This window comes from Eurypyga helias, unplaced genomic scaffold (genome assembly GCF_000690775.1).
Source record: "Eurypyga helias isolate BGI_N326 unplaced genomic scaffold, ASM69077v1 scaffold21316, whole genome shotgun sequence".
Taxonomy (NCBI): Eukaryota; Metazoa; Chordata; class Aves; order Eurypygiformes; family Eurypygidae; genus Eurypyga; species Eurypyga helias.
The window spans coordinates 65,805-93,191 of record NW_010258957.1 but is presented as its reverse complement, the minus strand read 5'-3'; the positions used below and the strand labels follow the sequence as shown (position 1 = coordinate 93,191).

General features: G+C 50.1%; 1 protein-coding gene across 2 annotated transcripts in view; it reads left to right on the top strand.

Moving 5' to 3' along the window:
• Positions 1-4,281: 4,281 nt before the first annotated feature.
• VANGL1 (VANGL planar cell polarity protein 1) overlaps positions 4,282-27,387 on the top strand; it is a 30,203-nt gene continuing 7,097 nt past the window's right edge. Inside the window, exons 1-5 of one of the 2 annotated variants that reach the window (XM_010154545.1) lie at positions 4,505-4,575; positions 4,880-4,888; positions 6,305-6,428; positions 9,196-9,803; positions 26,360-26,493. In XM_010154545.1, coding sequence (XP_010152847.1) covers positions 4,505-4,575; positions 4,880-4,888; positions 6,305-6,428; positions 9,196-9,803; positions 26,360-26,493 — 946 coding nt within the window. Of the gene's footprint in view, positions 4,576-4,879; positions 4,889-6,301; positions 6,429-9,195; positions 9,804-26,359; positions 26,494-27,387 lie in introns of both variants that reach the window. The other variant, XM_010154544.1, reaches the window with a different exon arrangement.

Here is a 27,387-nt window from a genome sequence, read left to right as displayed (position 1 = left end):
CCAGATGGCGCTTCCAAACGTACGCCACTTGGTGCACCGACTGGTAAATCAACTCTTAATTGATTGCAAGTTTTACACGGTGTAAGATGGAAACTGTACAGACAGGGATTTCAAAGCCGAGCCGCTTTGGAGTTATTTGCCTCATCTTCACAGGGGAAAATCCATTGGGAAAATGGGATGTAAAAGAGCGCTCTTGTTTGCGTTTGCCCTCTTTGATTTAAAGATGTAGTTTGCTCTTTTAAATTTCCTTTGGGCTGGGTGCCAAACTGTGCTCCCTTGAAGACGATCACAAAGCGAACTTCATTGGAAATGGGATTGGGCTCCCAGCATGGAAAATAGCGATTCAAAAGAACTCTTTTGGGGAGATTTATGAGCATATGAAAAGAGCGAGTTACAATGAGTCGTGTAGCTGTGCAGAAACTGTAATTACAGTGATCTCCACGGTATTCAGGGGTAACTACATTTCCTCGCTGCCACGCAGGATGTGGCCGTCCTTCTTGCCAGAATGGGGTCTCAAAACTCCCTTTGGGGCATCCTTAGCGTTGTTCTCCATCTAGCACTTGTCATCCTTCTGGCGTTGGTGAGGGAGAGGCAGAGGGAGGGTGCCGGCCCGGCTGGGGGCAAGGCTGTCTCTGCGTGCAGTTGCACAGTTGTCGTGGTTGGAGCGGAGGAGGCATTCCCACCCCCCTCTAGCTCTCGGCTTGTGCTGTTACTCATCCTGGTGTTGGTTTTGCTGTTTGGGGCTGTGCTGTGAATTGGGTCAGGAAAAGGATCCCAGACAAAAGTGTGGTGAGGGGCAGAAAAGGGATAGTTTGTTGTTGTTGTTTTCCAGCGGCGCTGTTTGCTGGCTGAGAATCCCGTTGGCACGGCCGAGAGTGGCGACCCATGGCGTGGAGGTGGGTGCCGCTTACACCAGCTTTGTCATTGCTGAAACGCAGCACAGCCGTACCTTCAGGCCGAAGGAGCTTGCTGGCACGCAGGGCCAGGAGCTCTGCAAACAGACCGTGCCTTCAGCAGCGTCCTGCGAGATGTGATGATCTCTTGTGAAGCCCTTTCGCTTGCCTAGACTGGGCTCTCCGTTCACACTTGTTTGTGGAGGGATGAGGTCCCAAATGATGGGGCTGTCACTTTATGCGACACAGTTGCCCTTGCCTGGGAGGTTAGGGTAAGAATCATCGCTAAGAGTGGTTTAGTAGTGAAGGTGTTTGAAGACTGTGCTTAGTTTGGATGTGATCGTGCAGCTTGTCTTCTTTAGCTTTGCTCGGGCTCTAGTGGTGGCTAAACCAGGGTTGGCTTCTGTCTGTGCTGTTGGAAGACCTCCAACCCGAAGATGTAATTTAGCATGGTAGTTGTATTTTGGTCCCCTCCTTACCTCTTTCCCAGTAGTTCCAGAAGCTTTTCTGGGGTAGGGCTGGTCCCTTTCCTGCTGTAAAACATACTGGAGGGTAGGTAACCTGCTTGGCTGTGAGGAGTGTGTGTTTGGGCTGTGCTCCTCCCTCCTTGGTTTCTTCATTTCATCTTGCTCAGACTGGGAGTGGTGTCTAGCTGCCAGCCCAGGCTGCCCTTTGTTGGCCAGGTGTAGGAAGGCTAGGCACCAGACAAAGCCAGTGGTCATCTGCTTGCTTCCAGCTGGACTCGGGCTGGTAGATTTTCATTCCTGGCAGCCCCGTAACTGCCTTGGCAGGAGGATGTAGTGAGCCACCAGCGTGTCCTGCAACTGGGGTCAGGAGGGGTGCAGAGTCCTCAGGTTCATTGTGTTGCTTTTGACAACAGTCCAGGAGGCTGAATGTTTTTGAGGGCCTTCTGTTGACTTTTCACAGAGCTGTGTCAGAACCGTTGCCCTTGTTTACACAGAAAATGAAAGTTGGCATGATCCAGCCTGCCCCGATGCTCCTGTGTTGGTGTTCCCGCACGTCTGCTTTCAGTGCCTGCTGCCCAGCCCTGCCTTGCTTCACCCCCCATCAGTGGGCACCGCTCGCTCGTGGTTCCTGTCTGGGCACCTCCGGAGCAGCTCCCCCCTGCTGAAGCGGTCTCCGGCATCTCTGGGGAAGCATGACCCTGTGCTGATGGGGGGTAGAAGAGGGGTTCTGCTCCCAGTCCCTGCCTCAGCTCTGGTGCTTCAGTCTGGGAGCTGGGGAAAAAAAATGTTATGTGGTTGGAGGAAAAGACTGGGACTTGTTTCTGGGGAAGTGGCAAGGAAAAACGCGTAACCCTTATGGACATAGGGCTGGCAGCGCTCTTCCTGTAACGTGATGGTATGTATTTGTGAAGACAGTGGTTGCTCTCAGAGGGACTGCATTAACGTCACAAACAGTCAGGGGTTTAAAGCTATAATACTTATTACCTTTTGTACAGCTGCGGGTGTTCCTGGTTTGTCATGCCTAATGTTTCCAAGATCCTGTGAGCCGTTCCTCTGTGGGTATCATTGTGCTTTTTGAAGGCAGGGGGTGCTGGCCTCGCCTCCATTCATCAAAGGACGACACAGGAAGGGTTTTTCCAGGGTTGTGTAGCAGGACAGAGGTAAAACTCAGGTTTAATGAGTCCCAGCCTATTGCTGAATCCATAAGCTACAGGCTGTGTGCAAGTCTAGGGAGTTAATGAGTGTTACATCATGTGTCCCAGGCTGGGGGGTTTATATTCCTGTTACAGTAATGATGCCATATTCCAAACTGTGCCGTGCCTTGGCTTTGTGTCTTGCTGCGTTTAAATTCATCCTCGTTCCTCCCCTCCCAAACCCAGGCCTTTCAGTCCCATCCTTATTTGTCCTCCCTAGATTCTGTGCTGCCTTGAAGTAGCTTTCTGGAGGCATGATATGGCCTTAGAGCCTGGGGACTGATGTACACGAAAGGTCCCCCCCGCCTTCTCCTTTCCAAGAGTCCTGGCAAGCCCAAGTGTTGTGCAGATACCTGCAGCTCCGGATGCAGCTTGACATCGTTACCGACCGCACCGCCAGCCAAGGAACCCCGTGGGGAAGAGGCTTCGTTCTTTGGGATGGCTTGTGCATGGCAGAGCTCTCTGCTCACTTACTGGCTTTTCTGGAGGCGTTAGTGGAGGAATCCTATGGCTGGAAAGAACAGTTGGCCAAGTATGAAGCCCAACTTCTGTTGTCCCTTTGTTTGGGGAGAGAGAAGGCAGAATAACGGGGGAGTGTAATGTAATTGTAAAGCTGTCTTTCGCTCCCTCTGAACGTACGGTGTGGCTGTAGCTCTCGGTCCCACCGGTGTTGGCTGGAGGCAGCAGTTGGCTGGGCAGGAGGGATGGGAGAGCGCTCCTTGATGCCAGACGCGGGGCTGTGCCAAGGTGCCTCTCTCCGTTGCTGCGCCTCTTCACCATTTGCATGCGTTTCCCCAAGCAGGTGACTCACTCCCCTCCTTTCCTTCCCTTTTCTCACCTAATGCAGGATGTGGGTTTAGAAAGCAGGTTGGCACCTACCCTTCTTCCCCACAGGGTTCAGGGTTTTTGATGTGTCGCTGTTGGGAATTGTTCTGATGCCGCCCTGCTCCTGTTCCAAAAAACATGACCCTCTTCTGCCCTTTACGGATGGGACTTCAGCTTCTGCTCCAAATGGAAGTACGTTGTAAGGAGCGTTGGCCCATATAAGCTAGATGTGATCTCTAATCAACTCTCCCCAGTGTTACTAGTGTGTATATATAGGTATAATTTCTAATAAAATTCAATTCTTCAAGACCCAAATTAACTCCAGGAGGCAAAGGTTATGAAGAAAGGGAGGTGCTCGTAGTGCCATCGATTGTGCAGTACCTAATGCTTGTAAAATGGGCACACCTTGCCGTTGTGAAAACAAAGCAGGTTCAGACACGGTGGTCTGATCCTCTGATGCATTTCTCCTAGGAAAGTCGCCCTTACCCCCCACCCCTTCCCCCTCTGTGTCGGCTGTAATGCTCCCACTCTGAATCTGGGTGTACCTGGGCTGTGCATTACACAGGTGAAGAGATGAGCTGTGGAAGTCCAGCCTGGTAATTTTTCTGGGGGTGAATTTCTGTATCTGGGCTGCTGAGCTTTCTCCAATTCACTGTCTTTTTCCAGGGGACTTCTTCTGGATTTTTAGATGAATGGGCTAGACCTTGCAGAACAAAGATCGAGCTCTAAATAAGCTGATAACCTACAAATGCATGTATTTCTCTAGAATGAAAGAGAGATCGGCCAGGATGAGCATGCAAGTTGGGCACAGGATGATGAGTGGTGATGTGATGGAATTGCTGCAGTAGGAACACCGTTGATGTTTTGTTTAGAGTACACTTCCATGCCCATTTGTCTTTCCTTAGGTCAATCATGAGGAGCTAGGCACCCTCCCTTGCCCCCCCATCTGATTGGATTCCTTGGAAATGAAGCTCACTCGCTCCCTGAGGACCAGACCCCACTGATGACTGGGAAGCAGAGAGTACCCAGAAAGCACTTTTACCACGGACTCCATCTCAGGAGCACCAGGAACTCATCTTCTAAGTAAAATTGGTGCCACTTCCGTGCAGACCTGATGTCTGCTGCAATGGATACAGAATCGACATATTCGGGATACTCCCACTACTCAGGTCACTCCAAAAAAGCCCACAGACAAGGGTAAGGAAATGTTTATTTCTAATTACTTGCTGCTTTAAGCTAGGACATGTCCTGAGGAAAAGAAAACTGTAAGCCAGGATGAAATCAGTGGAGCCACAGCTCTGGAGGAGGTACATGTGGAAAGTCCTCGTGAGGAACCCAGTGAGGAGGCTGGAGCAATGATGCTGCTAATGCAATGATCTTCAGCTTGTTGGATGCACACTGGGGTCTTGTATGGCCGGAAAGACTGGGAAAGCGCCAGCAGAAGGAGATGATCACTTAACTCTGCCCTTTAGAGTATGAGGGATGAGTAGAGTCTCTGGAGAGAAGATAAGTCAGATTTCCCAAACTGATAATTGCCAGTTGTTTTGTCTTCTAATGCCATTTCTTTATTGTGTGGTGATAAGGTTTGCTGTCTCTCCCCGCCATCCTCCTGGCTACTCTATTGCTGGTGTGTTGGGCTTTTTTAGTATTCAAGTACCATGCAAATTCTAGGAGTCCTTTATCAGCGTTGATTGGATTAGAAGTCAGGCTTTTCTGAATTTGAATAGTAAGTCCTCTCTGTTGTAGTTCAGCAGCCTCAAAAACTATCTTGCTCTAAAACTGATTATTTGGAAACGTGATCTTTTTTTTTCCCCCCCCTCTCCATCGTTAGTTTTACGTGCAAAACTTGTGCCAATTACAGTCTTTGCAATTTAGAACTGAGCTGGTCCAAAATAACTTTGCATTTCAGAAGCAGTTATCTTGTGTGGTTGGAAAAAAATTCTTCCATGAAATAATGTCTTTTCACTCACAGTTATTGAGTAAAATGCCTCCCCTTTTCTCCCTTTAACACCCCCGCCTCCCAGTATGGATTGCTCTTTGAAGCTTAGAATGCCATGTGGAAAGATGCCTTCAAAGTTCCCAAAACAACATACAAAATCCTAGAGCCTCTTACTGTGACCAGGAAAAAGTCTCATGCCATGAAACCTTTGGGCTTAGGTAATTCCAAGGGAGATGCAATGAAGAGAGCAGAGCTGGGACACTGGATGCTCCTGAGCTTTAAGCCAGTCCCTGAGCACTGTGGGGGGTGTCTGGTGTAAAGCTGCTTTCCTGTCCAGACAGGAAGGGGGAGAAGAATATTGGTGAGCGGTTTGGTGGGGCTTAACTCACCTTGAGATGTTCTCAGCCGAGAAGCCATGAGATCTACAAGGCTGCTCTGGAAGTAAGTGCTGCACTGGTACCCTTGGTGGTGTTCTTGCCTGTGTAAGAGGTTAACTGGGGGTTGTTAAACTGTGGAAATAAGCTTCACCAGTTGTCCTACAACATTAAGGCCCTAGTTGACAAGACTGTGCAGGAGGTCAATTTTAACTGTACCTCTTCCTGTGAGACATGTTATTGCAGGTGGAGAGCTGTGTAGACCAATTAATCCCAAATGGAGTTACCAGTTGGTGTGAGATTGTGAGCTTTCCTGGCAAGTGCAGCACAGGCAGAAGGAGAAGATGAGGTGGTGGGGGTGTACCCCTGCCCCTTTTGCTCCCCTCTTTAATTACCGAGAGGGTAGAGCGTCCCAGCCACCAGGCTGTAGGCTGCTCTGGGCAAGGCCCTTTTCCACCTCTTCCAAAGCTTGTTTTGGCACAGATTGGGTCAATATTGATGACACCCTAAGCATTAGGTGGTAATCTGCTGCAGGTAGAGGTGTAGCAGGTTCCAGGCCCTGCTCCAGAAACTCTCTGGTAACTCTGTTCTCTTGCTCTGTTTGGAAAAGGAGTCGGGACAGGCACAAATCACCGCGCAGCAAAGATGGCAGTCGGTCCGAGAAGTCCGTCACTATCCAGACACCTCCAGCAGAGCCGCTGCTTGGGAACGATGCCTCTCGGGCAGAGGAGGGCCAGGTAAGGATGGGGTGAAAGCAGAGTGTGGTTTCTGTAACAGAGAATATGACTGACTGGCATGCGAGTAGGAAAAGGTGTTATTAGCGTGCTGTTAGTAGAGAATCGTGGTTTATGGGCACCCTTTATCCCTGCACAAAGCCAAGGTCTCCGTTGGCTTTGTCTTATCCTGAGAGCATTATTTTTGACAGTACTGGTGCTGGTGTGACTACTCCTGGGGCACTAATTTCCCTCTGTCTCCGGAGTGTCATCTGCCAAGCTCTATAGAAACACCCATTTCATCATCTCGCTGTGCGTTACCCAGGTCAGCTCTTTCACCTGGATGTGCGCTTTGGTTTCGGAGCAGGATTTGCTCTAGGTGATAGCGTAAAGCACATCAGGATCAGGCTCCTGGCACGGAATGGTGCAAGAAACATAAAACTAACGAAAAATAGCTGGGAAGCAGGGTGAGCTCTGTGAAAACTAGTATAGTAACACTGGGTTAAACAAAAATGGAATAATGCTGCAATTAGATTGCACCTAGGATGGATCCAGCACACTCTCCGCTCAAACAGTTGATGTGGAGGTGCATATTCATGTTCAAAGAACGGCTGATGCTGCGAGACACTGAATGCAGGATGTTTCAGTGCCTCCTGGGCTGGATTTGGGGTGTGTTAATCCTTGGCTGTGGGGCACCACCTCTGCCCTTAGAAGAAGGATTGATGCCCAGTTTCCACCCAGGCTGTGTATGGTGGTACGTGTGGGCTCACTTTGTGTACTGCCGTTTGGTATTTTGTAATTGGGTGCTTGTTTTCGTGAGTCCCAGCTATTGCTTCAGATAGACCTGAAGGTGCAGGTGAATTCCTGTGTCCTTGTTTTCATGCAGATCTCCTCAATGCGGATTAAAGCCAAAGACAAATAAGTTAATGCATGAGCAAGAGTCTTCCTAGGGACCAGGGTGCCTTGGGTTGTGTCCAGCAACTTTGTATCACTGGAGGTTTAGACCCTTTTTTCCATATATCTGCATATTATTTTGCTTGTGCCACTTAAAGTGGGAAAAGCGGTTAGAAGGTGTAGACTGAGACTAGGGATGCCTGTTGTCTTCTGGTCTGTAGTTCTAAGTTGCTGTGGTGTTTCTGTCCCTCTCGCTTCTGCACAGTTTCTCAGTTCATCACATGGTGGAAAGCAGGCAGAGCTGTTTCATGCATAAACATAAGATAGTTTAAATCCTTAGGTTGCTTTACTGGAGACGCTGGCAAACAGGGAAATGTGATGGTTTATGCTGCCTTTCGGGACGTACTACAATGCAGATATCTCTTCTGAAGCCTCTTTTTTTTGGTGAGAAGCAAGTCAAACCCACCCTCATATTAATTCAAGATGCTGGCTGTTTGTGGCTGGTCTGTCTCAAAACCCTGCTGCTCTAGGCATGGGAGGTATTCATGTCTTGGAGTGCATTAGAAGTTAGATCCCTGGAGTTGCTCAGGGTAGTTGTGCTGCCTCTGTCTACTCCTTTTCCAAAGATTCTTGAAGGCTGTTTCCTTGAACTCTTGTAAAGAAGTGAATAAAGGTTTAAAATCCCTCCTGTTTCTTTAAAACAAAATGCTTTGATCAGCCTGTGTAGCCGCAGAAGTCTAGGGGAAGGTGTAAATCCTGTTAATGACACAGACTGCGGGAAGATTCATTCAGGAAAGGTAGGAGGAAGAGCAAAATGAGCGTTGCTGCTACAAAGGCGCCGGGCGCTGAGCAACAAAGCGTGTGCATCGCCGCTGTTTGAGTGTTTGTGGGAAGCATCGGGAGTCTTCGTGTGCGTGAGTCACGCAGCACCGGCTTGGAGTCAAATGCATATGTGTCAGTGTAAGCCTTTGGCTGTGCCTGCACCGCGAAGGAGCAATTGGAGGCATCGTGGGGTGGGAGAACTTGCTTGCAGAAGTCCTCTGATATCGGCTGGGGAAGAAACAAGGCTTTTCTAAAATGTAGTGTAATCTGGAGCTTAGCTATGTGGCGACTGTATTTCAGGTAAGCTGCTTTGTGGCTGAGTGGCTTCTGACAATGCCCTGCGCTCTAGTACCAGCGCTACTCGGCTGTCTAGGATCCTCTAAACTTAAAGCCCCATCCCTGAAAATATCCTCTGTGCCCACCCGCCACTTACTGGTTTAACCAACCTTTTATTAGAGCGTCGGCGATCGAGGGCTGCCCTGCTCTAGAGGAGAATAAAAGAAAACAAAGTGGAGGAACTCGCTGGAAGTGCGGTTGCTCCTGTTACGGATGGCAAAGTAATGTGTGAACATGTGTTTGGTTGTGTAACAACAACTACTGGCTTGAAACACCGAAATGAAAGTTTCCCTTCCAGGTGATTCTGTGGTGCGCTTGCACCGCAGAGTTTGTGGGCTGGCACGGTGTTAGTCCTTGCCCTGCACGTGGGAACTGATGATGACTGCAGTTTCCAGGAGTTATGTGATATTACTGGTTCAGTGTGCTAGAAGAGGAACCTCTGGGGTACAGTGAGTGGCATAGCAAGTTCAGCTACCTGCTCTACCGTTACCGGTTTCTAACACCTCGTGCTTATAGTCACTGGTTTGGACAAGTTGCTGTTGTTTCCAAACCTTTTGCTAATTTTCAGGGTTAATTATTCAATATACTGAAGATGTTGCTTCTGCTGTGGTGGTTTTTTTTTTTTTTTTTGGACTTCAGTCTGTCGTAGCAATCTTTTTTCAGGCAAGAAGAGTAGAAGATCTAGAAGGAAAAACCTGGTTGTTTCAATATTACTTCTGTTTTTCTCTTCCTCCCTCAGGATGACAACTGGGGTGAGACCACGACAGCAATCACAGGCACCTCTGAGCACAGCATTTCCCAGGAGGACATCGCCCGGATCAGCAAAGATCTGGAGGACAGCGTTGGGTTGGACTGCAGACGTTACCTGGGCTTAACAGTGGCAGCTGTTGTCGGACTCCTTGTCTTCCTTACCCCCATCGCCTTTATTCTGTTACCCCAGATCCTGTGGCGGGATGATCTGGAGCCGTGTGGTACTGTCTGCGAGGGACTGTTCATCTCTGTGGCGTTTAAACTCCTCATCCTTCTGATTGGGACCTGGGCTCTGTTTTTCCGCCAGCCCAAGGCAGATTTACCGAGGGTGTTTGTGTTTCGGGCCCTTCTGCTGGTCCTCATATTCCTGTTTGTGTTTTCCTACTGGCTCTTTTACGGCGTCCGCATCTTGGACTCGAAGGACACCAACTACCACGGCATAGTGCAGTACGCGGTGTCTCTGGTGGATGCTCTGCTCTTCATCCACTACCTGGCCATCGTGCTGCTGGAGCTGCGGCAGCTGCAGCCTGCGTTCGCCGTCAAGGTGGTTCGGTCCACGGACGGGGAGGCGCGATACTACAGCTTGGGGCACTTGAGGTAGGTCCGGCGGTGTGGGGACGTGTGGCCGTGCTGTAGCGTGAAGCATCAAATGGGCTTTGTAGTTGGCTTGTGGGAAATAGCGTTTAGTCCAAGCAGTTGCCTTGATGCAGCTGGAATCTCCCAGCAGTTCAGGCCGTTAGGAATAATATTTTTAATGAGTACTGGGGCACATACAGGTGTTCTTTCTGGCAGTGCTGTGCTGTTCCTAGTTTGGTTTTGTAGCATGATGCCCTTTTTGCCATAGGTATGGATTATTTTCCTGGGTCAGATGTACCTGTGAGCGTTTGGGAGCTGTGCAGTATCTGTAGGTACGACACCTGCGTGCCTGCTTCCACCTTCCTGCTGGAGTTAATCCTTCCCTCAGCAAAGGTACAGGAAAGGGCAATCTCCTTAGTTCCCGTGCCTGGTGAAGCTCACTAGAAATCTCTTGGTTCCTGTGCCCTGTGAAGCTTTGAGCTGAGCTGTGAAGATGATTCCCCGGCAGACTGTCTGTGCACTTAAACATCTGCTTTCCTTATCCTGTCCAGACCCCTGTGGCATGCGTATCTATTGCAGATGGAGGGATTAGTATTTGCTGGTTTAAGTGGATGTAGGAACAGTCTCCTGCAGCCATTAGCTGAGCAATGGAATTGCTTTGAAGCAGATTTAGTAGTTGAAGCTCAAGCCTGGAAGTTGACTCCTGGGTGTTGTTTCTGGCTTAATGGGAGAACTCAAGGCCTGTTGGGTAAACTAGGTCTGGACTCTGCTGCTATTTTCCTTCTCTATAAAATGAAGGAGAGCCCCTCTTCTCTGATGGAAGTGTTCCCATTGACTTCATGAAAGCTCACCTTCAGGGTTTTAAAAAAATCAAACTGATTTCTACTGTTTTTCTGGTGAAAACAATATTTTTTTTTTAATTAAAAATTCCTCTGTGGTACATGACAGATGCAGTGTGGCCTTTAAGAGTAGGGATATGGAGAGATGACAGCCAAAGGGTTCCCTTGTGCCACAGCTTTGTGCCTTGAGGTGTGCTGGGACAGGTCTCTTGTGAGTGAATTCTGCACCAAGTTCAGTACGTGTATGTATGTCCCTGCGTACGCACGCACACAGCGTGCTGGTTTGGTTTGAGGGACCGTGCTGGTTGCGTGGTGGTAGATTGTGGGCTTGTGTTCAGAGGCATTAAGATCCTATGCCTGCGAAAGTCTGCGTGCCTGGCTATAACCATGCCAGTAACCTCGCCATCGGGGATGGCAAAGAATTTGCTGGAGCATCAAGGCCTAAATTTTTCATACCACATGTGTTAGAGATGGTGTTGTCTCCAATTCGCTCTGTGCAGCAAGGTTTTGAAAGACCTTGGGTGATGCAAGGGCAGCAAAGGATTGTAAAACCTAGATTGTAAAATCTGAGATGTGGGAGAAATGAGTAACTTCTCATTTGCTGGCAAGCTGATTGCAATTTTGTTTGGCCCGTTGAATCCAAACGATGCAGCGTGTAGATGCTTCAGTGTCTTGGTCTACAGGAGAGTCTTGTCAAGCGTGTCTAATAATGGTAAGCCAGTGTTGCGTTGTCCTCAGTTTCTGACAGATGAGTATAATGTGCATCTTTCCATCTTTACTAATGTAGTGGTAGGACTGTGTGGGTTGTATCAGTGGCCAAGAGTCTCCCAACTAAAGGAGAGTTCATTCTCTTGCACTACAAGCAGCGCAGAGAGTTAATTAGTGTAAATGGTGAGAGCCGCTGGTCTTGGTACAGAGTGTGGCCCCAGCGCGGTAAACACTGTAAGAAGTGAAGGTAGTAGGTATCTCCTTCAGCTCCTAAGGGCTTAGGATTGTGAGATGTTTATGTGAAATGTGAGGAACTTGGAAACTTTTGAACATCTTTGCAGCATAATTCCACAAAGTTTCCACGAAGGTCTTGATGTGCATGTTGGTGAAATGTCAATCAGAGTCACCGGGGGCTGCCTTCTGCCTCTGGCTGGCTCTCTGGCTGGAACCGGAGCTCTGTTGATTGGCAAAATGTGGAGACATGCAGGGACAGTTTGGATGACTGAGAAAGATTGGAGAAGCAGCCTTGTGGGTGTGCTGGAGAGGTGGTTGTAGCTATGATGGAGTGTGCACGTGTTAGTTGCTGCTCTGGGCTCTCTATTTGCCACCATGTGTGCTTGCCTCACTCCAGCACTTTTAAAGGGATCTTAGGTTGTGACCTGCCACCTGGAAGCATGCTTTAACAGGTATGGCAATCTGCCTGCCCCCTGAAATCCAACCCTTGCTGCCCCAATCCAGCCTTCTGCCCTCTCTGTGCTCTTGGAGGTTTTGCTCCCTGGCTCTCCGTGGAGTCTCTTTCCTCGGCAGTCCCGTGTGCCCTGGAGAAGCTGGTGGCAAGAAGGCTCTTGAGACATCTTACCTTATTCAGTGTTGCTTCTTGGAGTAGCTCTGGATTTTTCACAGGGAAATTGTTTATAATGACCTTTTTAATCCAAGGTGGAAGCTTTCAATTTCTAGGCCTCTTCTGATGAGGCAGAGGGAGAAAGTTATGAGGCTTTCTGGGGAAGAAAGGAAGAAAGCAATAGTTTAGCCACCCTTCTGGAAATCCATGTTTTTGCCAGGCAGGCTACAGACAGGATTTTCCACCCTCCCTGGCTCGGAATGCAGCAAAGAAGCTGAAAGTGCTGAGTTAGGTATTCCACTCCACCCCTGAGGGCCCTAGGTCCAGGAGGGTAAGCATATTTGGGAGTAGTTCCCCAAATTCATATTATAATCAACCTATTAATAGGCTGGCTTGGTCCCACCCCCAGCACTTTGGCTGTAACTTTTTTTCTGGGAGACTTGACTGCCAAAACGAGTGTTCCCTTTGGCATCCGTTCAGGAGCTTGAGGAGGGGGGAGGTAGAAATTAAGTTGGAGTCCCAGTGAATGTGGTGCCAAGTCTCAGCTCGCTGACTGCTCTGCTGCTCCTGGTAGGGAGGGTTGCCATGCAGGGGGAATGCTTTATGGTGGTGCGTATGGATACAGACCAGGGAATGGAGTACGTGCAGGGAAGGTCAAGCCTGGAAAAATACGAGAGGTTGGGTGGGGGTGCTGGTGAGACTTTGGAAGGGAACACCGAAGGGAAACCAAAGGCGAGGGGAACGATAGTTGAAAACTTTTCTGTTGGAAGACTGTTTTGTGAGCTGAGGCTTTGGTTTGTCCCTGTGGATTGGGACGCTGATGGCACCTGTCATCCACAGTTCTGAGCCACCCAGGAGGTACTGAGACTATGTAGGAAGGATCTTGCTGGAGAAAACCCTCCTTCTCTATAGTTTGGGTGTTAAACATATTCCCTTTCTCTCCCCACCCTAGAGCTTTGCTAGTCTAGACAGCTCAGGAAAATGAATAGCTTTAAACACGTGGTAATTACTGATCTTGCACATAGACTGAATGCTGGGCTCCTGTACAGTCTTGGCTTTCTGAGGTTAAAGTGTCTGAGAGTGGGTCTTCCTCCTCCCTTTCATTCATCCTTGCAGCGTGGATGTGAGGAGCAGGGCTGGGATAGTTCGTCATGTGTCGGACTGTATGAAGTACTGACAGCTTTGGTCCGCTGTTCTGTCCTTCCTGGCATGGGCTTTCCTTAGGAACCAGCTGGGTGGAAAGCCAGCGGGGAGGCTGCTGTGTGCCTTTGGAAAAGGGTACAGCTTCTGCAGACGGCCGTGAGCTGGTTGATGTTCTCTGTCCATCTGATCAAGAGAACCTTAGTGCACACAAGTGGCAGCTCCGTATGAAGAAGTGTGTTAGAGCATTGCCTGTGCTGTATTACCCGTCTGCGTTTGAATGGACGTTTGCTGAACTCTGGTTTAAAAACCCAGGAAGGGAGCAGCTGCTTCCTCAAAACAGGTACCTGTGGCTGAGGAGCCTGGACCTTCCCAGCAGGAACCGTCAGTACCTTACTGAGAAGTCTCATGGCTCGCGCGTGCTCGCCAAGCGCCATGGATGCATACGTGTTTTGTGGAAGGGGCAGACCTTCCGCCAGGCTCCAGCGGGTCTGGAGGCAGCAGGACGGCTGTTTCTCAGGCGGTGCGTGAGCCCTTACCTTTAGCACAAACCAGAGCAGAATCGCACGCTGGAAGCTGATGCCGCTTTGGGCTGGCAGTCTCGTGTCTATCGAATCTGTTGCTTATAACACTGGTCCCTAGGCTGTCAGTATTTACTGACCTGATCTGATGAGCACCCTTGTCTGTGTTCCTTGGTGCCACTGGGGCCGTGTTCCCTAGTGAGGGAGTGTGGAGAGGGCTACGGAGCAGGAATAAGCTGCTTCGTACTCCAACCTGCATTTGTAAGCCTTGCGCATCTGACCTTGCGCTGATGAGGTGTTGCTCAAATAGGCATCCCCGTGCCAAGGGTGAAATTTTTCTAATGAACAACCCGTGATCAGCATTTGAGTGGTATGGAGTGCGCTTCCCTAGAGTTGTGTCAATACTATGTTATGCTGTCCTGAAAATCTCCCTGCTTCCCAAAGAAAAGCTTCCATGGCATATAGACACCTTTCTGTTTCTAGTGTTGTGAAATAGAACTGCGTAACCATGGGTTTAGGGTGCTGGATCTCTCACCTGAGGCAGGAGCTTCCGAAATCTCCTGTTTTCTGGTGAGGGAGCTTCATGACGTGTGTCTAGTTGCGTTGGTCATTCCCTAGTGTGACTAATCTCCTACACTTGTGTCCGTTCCCAGTCGGGTGGTCAGAAGTGGCACTGCAGAACAAGCGTTGGACACTATTGTAATGCTGTACCTGCCCAGCTGAATCCCGCTGGAGGCTCTCCGGGCTTCTGCTCTCCAGGTTTCTGCACTCCTCCTCATTGTGCCCTGTGTGTAGTTTGCTTGGTCTGTGTTCCCAAAGGGACTAGGGGGAACTGACCCTCCTTTCTCCTTGCGGGTTCTTCAACCCTCACCATCCTCTGCAGTGGTAAATACTGTGATGGAAGAGATTGAGCTGATGAGTTTTTATCTAGTCCTGTAGCGAAACATCTTAGTAACTGTCCTGCTGCCTTGATTACGGAGCTTCCCAGAACAGCATGTTCCACAGGCGAGGGACTCTGCAGAGCAGCTCCGTCACCAAAGCCTCTAGCCTGTGTGAAATTAGCCTCATTCCTGAATGCTTTTTTTTCTGTCCTGGAATCTGTGCAAGGCACCCTGATGAGCATTTGTCTGTCTGTCCTGCCTCCCCCCCCTCATCACCAACCCTGATAAGGACCAGCATTAAACAGTCTCTCCTCCCAAGAAGTTCTGGGATAGCCGGCTAAATGGCTGTTAATTGCATCTGCAAGTGTGAAGCTCCTGGAGAAGCTGAGCTGTCTGCTCCAGAGCAGCTGCTTTAGCACTAACCCTGAGGTGTCAGACTTGTGACCTCCAAGCCAGCGTCCTTCCAGCAGCACTTCACATAACTGGGTGTTTGCAACCACCTTTTTGCAAATCATGATCTCCTCGGCCGGGCTGCTTCTCCTGTGCTGCCATTCCAGAGCCTGTGGAAGTCTCTCCCCGGTTGCGTGGCATGGACAGTTGGGCACTAACACCCTGTGCCATGGAGTAGGGAAGGAGGGTCTGACTTGGGGCTGAACTAATGAGGACTTAATGGGAAAAGGCTTCCAACTGCATTCTGTGTCACAGGTCATCCCTTTCCACCTCTCCCTGTGTCTGTTGCCTTGTCTCCAGGAGGATAGTGCCGCAGAGAGCAGGTAATCTGATTGCTCTTGCCGTGAGGGTACCTGGGGAGTTGCAGACGGGAATTTTCCAGTAGCCTCTGGAAATAAAAAAAACACCCAAGTGTGCTGTTGCCTGCTGAGCAGGGAGCAGTCTCCTTTGATGCTCCAGATGAGTTATGGGAGCTGTGCCTTGCTCTGTTTTACGAGGGTCTGTTGGATGGCGCACGGGGTGCCTTGTCGGCACAGGCCAGCCGGGGCATCCTGCTTGGCTCAGGGAGTAGGGGTTTGACACGGGTGAAGAGCTGACTCCTGCAGTGCCTTTCCTTGGAGGGGAGAGCCTAGGATGGACTGTCGGTATCTGACTGCGTGCACAGCTCATCTGCGAGTTTCTGATGTGGTAAAGCCTGTTTCTACAGCCTGGGAGGGCTCCGCTTTTCTGAAAGGAGCGTGTTTTCCTAGCTTCTTGCCTCTCTGCATATTTTTTGGTCTTTGATCACTCCCACCACCCCTTGTGCACACCCCGCCTCTCCTTTTCACCTGGAGGAGCGTGGAGTGGAGGGTGCTAGACCAGAGCCCGGGTACCAGCCGCCCTGTGCTCCCACCAAGGTGCCGGCAGTGACGGTGAGTGGTGCAGGGCGACTGTTATACCCTGGAGCGGTCTCACATTTTTGGAATACTTAATACTTTAAACGTTTACGATCCTCCTTGTAAGCGAAGGGCCTGCTGTCAATTATTAATCCCCCTGGCTAGTGTGGTATTAGTCGCTCCCTGTTTTTTTTTGCTGAAAGAGGTGGTATGGAGGAAATGCCGTTGGTTTCATCTGCAGGGATTTCCCTTCTCGTTGGTTTGTCTTTCAAAGTCAACGCTGCCCAGAAGTAAAAGAACAGCGTGCACGCCAGCCTACCCTGTACTTAAGAGGTTTGTCATGTAATTCCTTTCCCCCTGCTGTCGGTGCCCTCCAGATCGGCTGTGTGTACCACCCACGGAGACAGATGGTCTCCTTAAGATGCTGAACAAATTTTGTGGACATGAAGATACGTTTTTTTTATCTTCAAATGCTGGGGGGGGGGAAAAACCAAAACCCCACAATCCGCCCTCTCAACCTTTGACACGTTTCTTGCGGTGAATGATGAAATATGAATATTCTGCAAAGGAGTCAGCTGTGTGCACTTTAGGGGAATGGAGGAGGTTCACTTCTTGTGAAAAGGGCAAGAAAAGGTGAATTTACAGTTCTTGGACATGTTACTTGGTTGTGCTGTACAGGAAAAGTGGGAACAAATTCCTGACCCTGTGCTGAAGGGGAAGGGAAGAGTTAGGGAGATGGATGAAATTTATTCCCTCCCCCTCACACCAACAAACCGAAGACAATATTTTCCCATATAACTTGATTTCCCCCTTCCAGCACTCCATCCTGTCTTAAATTTTACCTCTGTCCTTAAATCCACCTTGTGCAGTTTAGTTAGAGTGGAGACCTTGGCTATCGCTTTGGGGAGAGCTGTTTGCCAGCAAAACAAGCTCCTGGCACAGCAGTGAGGACCTTCACGGTGGTGTGGTGGGTGCCGAGCCGGGTTTACGCTCCTGAATGGTCATCTGCATCCTTGTTGGGGCTGGATTCTTGATGTTCAGCTTGGAACTGCGGACCACATCCCTGCAGCCCCAGCGTTGTAGAGCTGCTGGGTGCTGGCTGTAAAATGCGGCAGTGCTTGCTGGGGGGGGATGCCCTGGGGTGGAAGGATGCTCTGCAGGGAGGGCTGGGCTGTAGTTTGAGAACTGATACTCCTCTTTGCAAGGGTCTGCAAGCAGGCACCATCAGTGCTGCCCCTTCAGGCCTGTCCATGTAGGCTTGCAGGGAAATAATGCTCCGAGGGGTTGTGAAAGAAATCCTGGAAGTTTTTGAAGCTGCTGTGTTGACTCCAGTGGCAAACTTCATTCGATGTCTGGCCTTGTTAATCCTGTCCCCTGCTTGGGGGTCAGGTAAGAGGTGGTCCTCTCTCCTGTGAGAGCACCATGCCACGCTGCCGTTGGAACAAGAGCTGAATACTGCTGTTCCACAGCGGTGGCGTCGCAAGGTGAAGTCCTGTTACAGCACTGAAATTGTGCTGCCAGTAGAAGTTTTGAACACTTTCTGTTGTTTCCTTGGAACTAAAGTTGCATTTCTTAGCTTTTGCTTAAAAACCCCACCCTTAGTTACTTCATAACTGTTAATGTAACTTGAAGAATTCCTTGTCTGAAGACTTTTGCGAGGTTAGATTTAAATTAAGCCTTTGAAGATGTAGACTCTTATAAACTTCTTGTCGTTCCTGCCTCTTTATTATTATTTTGAGGCTCAGATTAATCAGAGGCATAACATAAAGTGTTGGAAAGAGGAAATGCAGCACTCTCGTGGATTATGCTACTGGCAGGGACTGGAAGTGGTAATGCAGGGTACCATGTATTGCTGCCTGCCGCAAGGTTCCTAGGCACTTGAGCGGGGCACAGTTTTGAGTTGGAGGTTAATGGGTGCCCTGTAGCTCGGGGAATCTGGTGTTTCACCCTGTGATGGGTCTGTGCGAAGCACCTGTTTCACTCTTGCATGTAGGGTAAGCGCTTGGTCTTGCTCCCAGCTCCTGTGTTCCGAAGGTAAGGCACACCATGGTCTTATCCTGTCCCCTCTGACTTGTGTGAAACTCCTTAAATATAACCTCAGACGTGTACAAACTTTTGAAGGAGGATGAGCCTTCCCCGTAAATACTCGGTACACCCCTCAATTACATAAAGGTTTGATCACATAGCTTCTTAAATGAATGCTGCTGCAAAAAAACTAACCTGTCAGCAGGATTCTCCCTTGCCCTTCCCGAAGAAATCCTGTCTGGGTGCACAGGGATCCGAATGGGGGAAACTGGTAATTTATATCTCTCTTTCTCTGGTTTATGGTTTGTGTCTGTATCTTTCTCCCTGGATTATTTAGCCTAGCTCAATCTCTGCAGCCTTTAAATTATTATCTTCACTTATGCAGGTCTCCTTCCATGGGGCTCAATACTCTGCTCAGCTTTGGAGGCGTTCATGGTGAGGTTGACTTCAGCAGTGTTCCCAACACTCAGATCTGTCCAGTGTCTGCTCCCAGCACTGCACAGACAAGTAGACCCTTGCTTGGGCTACTGGCATCTCCGTGCAGCCCCTGCAGGTTGCCTGGGCGAGCCGACTTGCCCCTGCTCTGTAGGCACCTGCGTCTGTCTGGCGTGCCTGTATCCGCCGGGCAGTGCGGGTTCCTGGGGACAGCTTGGTGGCAGCTTCTTCCCATCATCTTCTCACTTAAGTTGTCCCCTTTGTGCTCTTCTCTCTCTGCCCTCTTTTTTTCCCAGTTTGCTCAATAGATAAAGGAGGCCTTTCACAGCTTTGGTTTTGCTTCAGTGTGAGCAGACGGTAGTTGGTTGGGGTTTTTTCCTCCTAAATAAGCAAGTTAGTATTCTCACTAGCTCCCTTGAGGGTACCCCGCCACTTTGCAGAACCGTGGTGTGGGGGCAGACTGCTCAACGTGCTGGCAGTGGGCTTGGAAAACCCATTTCTGAGCTCTAGTACGGGAATCCAGCTGCTCCCCGGATCTGGTTCAACTGCTGCCGGCTCCTGGGGGTGCTGGGTTGAGCTTGTGGTGATCAGCGTCCGCCAAGGCGTTGGTTCAGCTCACCGCGGGTGACTGGGATGTGGCGGATACGTGGCTGGGCATGGGCAGCTCCTTTGCTCTCACTGTTTTTCTCTATGTTGCAGCCGACCCTGGGGCAGTGAGGTGGTGGTCTGCTGGGTGAGAAGGTAGTGCCTTCACCTGTTTGGATGTGCTGTGTATGATCAAAGGGAAGTGGATGTCTCTGGTTGGAGAGCTGTTGGGGTGTCTGTGTGTGGCTGTCGGTTGAAATCCATCCCAGGCTGTTAGTGCCTGAAAGCTGCTGTTGTCCCCTGGCTAATCCATGAGCTCTACCGTTTGGATTCAGTGGTTCTGCCCGGTGTCTGGACGGTGAGTGCGTGCTCAAAAACACCCCCCACACGCACACTGTTCCCCTTGGAGAGGCGGCCTTGCCTCTTGGCATAGGAGGATGCGAGTGGTTTGCTTTGGAGCCTGCTCTCCTGGCAGCCGGCTTCCCCAGCCTTCGGGGGGGAGAGGTTTGTCACGCCGGGCGCTCACAAGCAGCTCTTTCAGATGCAGTCCCTGAAGCTGCTCTTGTTGTACGCTTGCGTACCCGTCCCGTGGATGGGCTGAGGTAATCGGTGTAACGTCCCTTTGCCGCACGCTAACAGACTCCCCTTTGCTGCTCTGCGAGGGGGCTGGAAGACAACCGTTCTGGTTACCTAGGCTGACCCCTTGCAGTAAGGCATCTTAGAATTATGTACTGGGAACCTGGGAAGAAGCTTAGGCTCCATAAATGCCTAAGTCTTTCCTTTCTTGTGAAAAGAGTCCCCTGCCTCCTATAGGAACCTCTTCTGGCGCTTCCAGACCTCCATTGTTCCTAAAACTCATGTTAGGCTTCTGCAGCTTATTTCATGTTTCATTTTCTGTGTTGAATATGATGTTGGGGGTGATGAGTGTCCCTATGATCTTTGCCTCCCCTGGCACTCCATACAGTGACATGAGATGTTCACTGTCTTACTGAGGCGTGCGTCCCTCTCGCAGTATTGGACCTCAACACAGCGACTGTCTTTTCCTGGTAATTCATATTATTGGACCTTTTAGACCACTCTTTGAGTGAGAGGACTGTGCTTTGCTCATCCCTGTGTGTTACCATTAGTGTCTTGGATTTTTGTCCTAGCTAATTATACTGGGTGCCACCTTCAGCTGTTGGAAGTGGAAGCGAGGGCAGTGTGGCTGTTGAGGAAGCATTCATTGAAATTTGGAGTTCTACTAGTAAAGGTGACTGGGAAAAACATTCAGCCCGCATGCTGGTACCCTGAAGACCAGTTAACTTCCCAAAGTATCGGGCTGGAAGGTTTCTCAGAAGGAGAATTGAAATGGGAGCATGCCTGTGGGTTTACTGGGGTTTTATAGCTTCTTGCTAAAACTTAGCACTCCGTACTTCTGTAGCAGCAGCATCTTAGTACTGGCCTGGGAATACTTTTATAGGGTTCTTCAGGGAGGCTTAAATAAGTAACCTGTTTGGGTCATATGACATGAAGAATTGCATTTTCTTCCCCCCCACCCCAGCTTGGTCATAGCCTCCTGTGAAACCCTCTGTTTTAAAAGCTCAGGTTTCCATACTCACAGCTTCCCATCCAAATAAAAGGTTTACTAACAGTGACATTAGTAGCAGACTTGCAGGGGTGGTTCTTTTTTGACCATACCGAAGGGTTTTGGCTAGGCTGCTTTTGAGGAAAACAAACAAAAAATCCCAACCTGAAAATGAATCCTACTCTCCCCCTCTCATTCAGAAAATCTGTACGTTGAAGTCCCTTCTGCCTCAGCAGTGAACTACTGTGTTGCCAGCTGGTGTGTTGATTCTGGCTTTTGTCTCACAAAATGAGACTGGGAGTAGAGTATGTGTATACGTGTGTTGGAGAGCACCGTGTCTTGGACCATGCAGGGCAGAAAAGGGGAGATCTGTGGGTAGAAGCCGAGCTGGTGCTCTCCTTAAACTTCAGACATTCACGTGTTGGTTGTTCAGACGTCCAGTGCTGGGGGGAGGTGTGTGGATGCATGCTTAAATTCCTTTTCTCTTTTTTTCAAAGGCTGAGAGAGCAGATGGGGACTGGTTGCTGCTTAATTGTGTGTGTTTTGGGCTCTGCATAAATTGTACCGTGAATGTTCTCTTCCTTGGGGGCAGCAGTCGTGCTGCCATCACAGTGACAACCTGTTGCTATGCTGAGCTCTCCTTCCCCTCTCTGAAAAAGGCTTGATCTTGCAAATTCTCTTCCCTGCCTGACCTAGTGCCAAAAGTCGGGTATGTAAAACAAACTTGGTGCGTCCCGTTCGCCCGGTGCCTGTCCCGGGGAGGGCGAGGGTTGTCCTTGCCTGCCTTAGCTGAGTGGAGATCAGTTGTGGTTGTCTGACAAGAAAATGTGGTTTTCCTGTTCCTAGGGGTTGCGGTCTTGTTCTCTTGACTCTACCAAACCGAAACGCAGTTGTAGTTACAACGATCAACCGGTGTTTTTCTGCTCTGCCTTTTTGGCTGCGGCTGCTGAAGGAGTTCCTTGCCTTGGCATCTCCGCCGAGCTCTGGCTCTGTTTGCTGGAGAGGACAAAACGGTAGCTGAGGCACCGGTGCTGCCGCTGGCACCGCGAAGCGCTTCTGCATGCCCTCGGTCCTCCGGGGAGCCTTGCTTCAGGGTGCTGAGGTACCAGTGCTTCGGGGGGCTGAAGTACCAAATCCCTCGCGTCCTCTGCCAGCTCGCAGGAGACAGCCCCTGGCATGGCAGTGCTGCCTGGGGAGCGGTGTCTGTAGAGGATGCTGGAAATGCCTTCTGCAACGGTTTCCATCAGGGATGTTGTGGGCGTGGGAGGTGCAGTAATTTGGCATTTCAGTTGGCCGTTTCCAGTTTTATTTCGAAGGCTTCGGTCCTGGTGCCTTTGCTTTGGAAGAGACATCAAGCATGGTGAAGGACCAGGGACTCGAGCCCCAGCCCTGTGCCTTAGCAAGAGAGTATGTGAAGGGGTTTTCTGGGAGGGAGATATGATCGTAGGGCGCTTCTGGGAAGGTGCGGAAGTTCCGAGCCTGTTGGGCGAGACCTGCCAGCACTGCGAGAGGGTAGGAAGCGCTGTGGATGAGCAGCTCGGTGCTCCAGGAGACCTCAGTATCTCCTGCAGCAGGTAAACTCGATGGAGCTGGAGGCAGCCGGTAAGGCAAAGCCAGCTCTGTGCGGGTGGCTGCTTTGTGCAATCCTTGCTCAGCTTCCCTCTGGGATGCTAAAGCTTCCCGACTGGCTGTGGTCTGTATTTTGTGTGCCCGGAGACCTTGGCTTGTTTTGATGCTGTGTCTGTTTTGAAGAACAAAAAAAAAAAAATGTTGTTTAGCGGAGAGGAGTCTGTGTTGGGAACCGTTTGATTCGATAACCCCAGGCCTCCTCAGCCCTCAATTAGCACAGCAGCAATCAGCTCTCTCTGGCAATCCCTGTGGGTTTTAGATGTGCAGCTCACCCTGAATGCTGCAGGATTTGCATCCAGAGCAAGGTAAGGAAGTGAGCGCTCGGATTCAGCACAAACAGCTCTTTCTGGATGCGCGTTTATATCCTCATCTGTCGCAGAAGAGCGAGGCGCTCCCCTGCCTTCGATGGCCGGTGGTGTCCCGCTGATGGTTGCTGCCGTGCCGCAGCAGGCCGCATCTCTGGCGTAGCAGGACAGCACAACACGGCTAAAACCGCGTGAGGGACGGCTGCTGCGGCCTGCCGGGGTGCACCCCAGTGTGTCCAGTGGCCGCTTCAGAGCCACACCCCTATGCTCAGTCACGTTTTCCTCCTTATTTCCTGTTTCACTAACCCTTTCCTACCACTTCACAAGGCTCCAACGCATTTTTCTAGAAACCATCAGGGCCCAAACCTGGTATTTTAATTATATAGATGGGGTTGGGTTTTTCCCCTGTGCTTTGCTTCAGTATAGTACTGGCTTGTTTTTTCTGGAAATCCTCTAAAAAAAGCCAGTTTTGGTATTGGTGTAGCTATGTTACAGAAGGCAAATACAAAGCCAGAATGGCCTCTGAGCTACGGCGTACAGCAGGACCTCGAATACCCAAATCCCATGTAGCACCACGTATTCAGGCAGAGGTGTTCCTGACTTACCTTTTGAGAGGAAAAACGTTGGCAGTAGCCGCTGCCTTTGTGTCACGCAGTCCCCTCCTCCACTGCCCTGGGTGCCCTGTCGAAGTTAATTCATCACTGTTTGTAAAGGGCTCGGCGTTTCTCCGCTGCCTAACGCCACCGAGGTGCCCTGGGCTCCTGTGGGGTCTGCTTGTGCGCCTTCCCTCTTGGCAGCAGGCCGCGATGTTCCCTTCTTCAGGGGAGTCTTCGTGATGGTTAAAAAAGAAGCAGGGCCTTCCAGCCACACAACAAGGGAGTGCGGTGACCGACATGGGCCGACCTCCTCCGGGGCTCGGCCGTCAGGAAGGCTGCCAGCTCCCGTTCCCTTTGGAACGCGCGGGTGGAGGGGAGGCTTGCCGCAGCCTCCTCACCCGTGCTCGTAGGGCAGCAGAGGGTCTGCCCTGCAGCGGGAAGTCCCGAAAAACAGCGTGTCACGTTGGGAGGCCCAAGGCTTCCTTTGCGTTTCGCCTTGCTCCTGCTCGCTCCGCGGGGCTGCTCTGGGTGGTTGTTCTCTTGCAGTCGGCCCTCTCCGTGCCGGTTGTGTTCCGCAGGTGCGTGGGGTCCCTTCCGGCTGGACTCGGGTGTTTTTGGGGGGGGTGGCTGTCGCTTGGCAGGGCCGGGCTGGCTGTCCGCTGTGCAGGGCGAGGCGTCCCCTTGATGTGGGAGAAGAGGTTGAGCAACACAGTCTGATTCACACTTCTCCCTGCTCTTGCTAATTATTGTGACCCTTTCAATTTTCTTGTCCACAGCATCTTCTCTCCAATGCTTTCTTTCTTTTCTCTGTCTTTAAAAGAGAATCTGAAGAGCTGCAGTCCAGCTGTCTTCCTAACCTGACATGGTTAGGATGCGCTACACGGGAGACAGTAACAGGCTGGTAGAAATTTAGGATACTGATGTTTAATTACAGTTTTCTCCCTAGAGAGCAGACCCTCTGTGTGATGTGGGACTGAGCCTGTGCCAGGTTTGCATCAGCAAAAAAGAGCTGGGCTTGAATTTTTCAGGGTAACAATAGTTGCTTATTGCTTTACGGTGTTTGGATTTTGGGTGCGTGTCCCAGTGAATTGGTGGGTTAGGTTATTTGGTGAGGGGATAGAAGGTGGTAGTGGGTGGGGAAAGCTGGCATCTGTTCCCTGGGAGAGCACCTCTGAAACATTCCCGCTGCTGGGATGGAAGTCCCAACACTGCCTGAAACGAGAACGGTGTATTAGCAGAGTGTAATTCTGTTCATGTCCGTGTTTCTAGTTGGCCGTAGTTTTCCAAACGTTGCATTTAGAGGTGAAACTCGATGGAGCTTTACCTTCCTGGGAAGCAGACATGGAAAAACTTGGTCATGTTTGAATGCAAGCAGAACATGGGCTGCTGCTGTGTGACTTCTGTGGAAGTTTGGTTTTAAGCTGCCACAAATTCACAGGAGAAATCAGAAGTTTGGCGGGGAGAAACAAACCAGCTTTCACTTGCCCTGTGTCTGCACCTACATCTGTGTGGCGGTGGGTCAGTCTGTATTACCCCGTTAAAGGAAGATTATTTCCTTGATTAAACAGTGGCGTTTAATTGTGTATCAGTAGCAGACTGCTTAAATGGAGTTGCTTATTGCAAACCTGATGTGAGGACATATGGAGGACTGGCACCTGAAAGCAGTATGAAGATGCTCTAGCTGGATGCACAAGACCCCACCAAACAGTCCTGAAGATGGAATTTGCTTAAACAGCTAAATTTGTCATCTTAAAGGGTATGCAGCTAATGAAACGTATGGCGCTGTACCGTAACGCTGACGGATGAAGGCAAACAGTGAACAAGTCTGGGTTTGTTCTTCTTTCTCAGAATCTCGTGAACGGGCTGGCACCTACGCTTAATTCGCCGATCAGTGGGAGGGGGGCAGCTGGAGAATGAGGATGGCAGAGGGTGTGTGTTTAAATTACTGGGCTGTGATGCAAACGTTTAATATTAGCACAAGGCAGAGGAAAATTTAAACCGCTCCTCTGGGAGCGCGTGTTGAATTGGTGGTAGTGCTGAGAATTGAATGTAGGTCTTAATTTGTTCGTGTCTTCTTTTCCCACGTTTCCCATCCTTGTAATGTTTTCTTCCTATGTTGCAACATGTGTGGGAATACTCGGTCGCTTTCCTTCCGAGAGGCTTTGTTGGTAAGTGCGAACTTTACAATTAACTGGCAACAAATGTGTTGGCAGGTCCTTTGCATTTTGAACCCACAAAAATTGTAATTAAATGTGCGTTCTTGGCAAACTGAAGCTGACTGAATCGGTGATCTCGGCGATTGGCTGGGAATGCTACTGCTGGCCAGACACCGCACTTGGGGCACAGAGCCAGGGCAGCATGGGAAGGGCTGTGTCCAGATCCCGTGTGGGCACTGGTGTGTTTAACATTGTACCTCTGGCTTGCTTTGCAATACTGTCCTATTTGTTGGTAGCAGTGCCTACAGACATCCATGGCAAAATGATTGCAAGGGAAGATACCTCTGGGTTGAGCCTTGCCTGCTGGCACGTGTGCTGTTTTGCTCATTTGATGTAGGAGCATCCCTTCAAAGGGAGAGAGGGAGTGTGCTCCGTGTTCTGTCCCTTGGCTGGGATTTAACAAGCAATACTGAGGTAATCCCTTCTCTGGCAGCCTCGCTCCTCAGGCAGTGATCTTATCTTGCTGTGAAAGTTGAAGAGATTGGGCTCTTGTCAGCTGGGGATGGAGGAGATCTGAGGAGCTGCAAGGTGCGGCTGGAAATGACTCGAAGGGAAAAGCATCCATCCTGAGCCGGTCCCTCCATCTAGGCCAGAACCAGGAGCGTGGGGCTCTGATCTTGAGCTGGGCAAGGTCTACCCATGGCAGCTGCCCTGCTGCCGAGCCCGGTTGAGCTCGGTCTTGTTCAGCGTTTTCCCACACTGAGCTTCGGTTTGTGCTGCCCGTGTTTAGGGATTACCTATCGCACTCTAACTGAGGTGAGGGCAGACGCATTTATTTTGCATCTCAGATAAAGTTTGAGGTCCTAGAGAAAGTAATTAATATTCTGTGTATTGCATAATTCCGTGGGTGTGCTGACCAGTTCCAAAAAGTGTGGTTATTTCTTCCTTTTTTAAGGAAACAAAATAACTTGTTGTATTTTTACAAGTTTTGTCTTGTTTTTATCTTTTTTTTTTTTTTTCCCCTTAGCATCCAGCGAGCTGCACTGGTGGTTCTGGAAAACTACTACAGAGATTTCACAGTCTACAACCCGGCCTTGTTAACAGCCTCCAAATCCCGTGCAGCCAAGCATATGGCTGGTCTGAAAGTCTACAACGTTGACGGTAGGTGAGGTGAAATGTAGTCTCTGAGACTGGGTGGGATGGGGAAGGGCTGCCTTGGCTTTATGCTTTGTTATGCACACATTCTCACCTTTTTGCTTTGCCAAATCCTTGTCTCCTGCTGGAAATCTTCCTCACAGTGCTGAGTTTGCCGGTTCCAGATGACTTTACAGATGTGTTTAGCCCACAATAAGGCTTTTGTGTTTGCCAGGTGAAACGGCCAAGTTTTGGGTCACGCTTAATCATGGCGTGGCTTGACAAGCACTTCTCAGCACCACTGCTTGTTTTAGGCAGCCTCTGCTTTTTGTCACCCTTGGGTCATCTCCTTGGTTGTACTAATACAATAAACACAACTTTTAACCTGAATTTCTCAGTCGTTTACCGTGCCACTTGCACAGACACCTTCAGCAAAGCGAAGAAGGCTGGTACCAGTGAGGGAAGGAGCAGCGGCCTTAGCAGTAAATTGGCTATGCCAGGCTTATGTGTGGCCGTGCTCCCAAGTCATCGTGCATAGAATCACGGGATGGTTCGGGTTGGGAGGGACCTTAAAGACCATCCAGTTCCAACCCCCCTGCCATGGGCAGGGACACCTTCCACTAGACCCGGTTGCTCCAAGCCTCATCCAGCCTGGCCTTGAACACTTCCAGGGATGTCTTAGCATTGTGATGCTAAGCAGTTTGTGGAAATTCAGAGACATGTAACTACCCACCTTGATCTTTGCCATTATACAGCCTGTTTCAAACTTTTAGGCTTTAGAGAGGCCAGTGGGAGGATGGCTGGGTGGATCCCTGTGGACGCTTGAGGTGAAAACTGGACTTAATCGTTTGACACTCTTAAACCCTATCAGTGACAGCTAGGCTCGATAAGCAGGGTATGCCCAGCCATCACAGCCCCCAT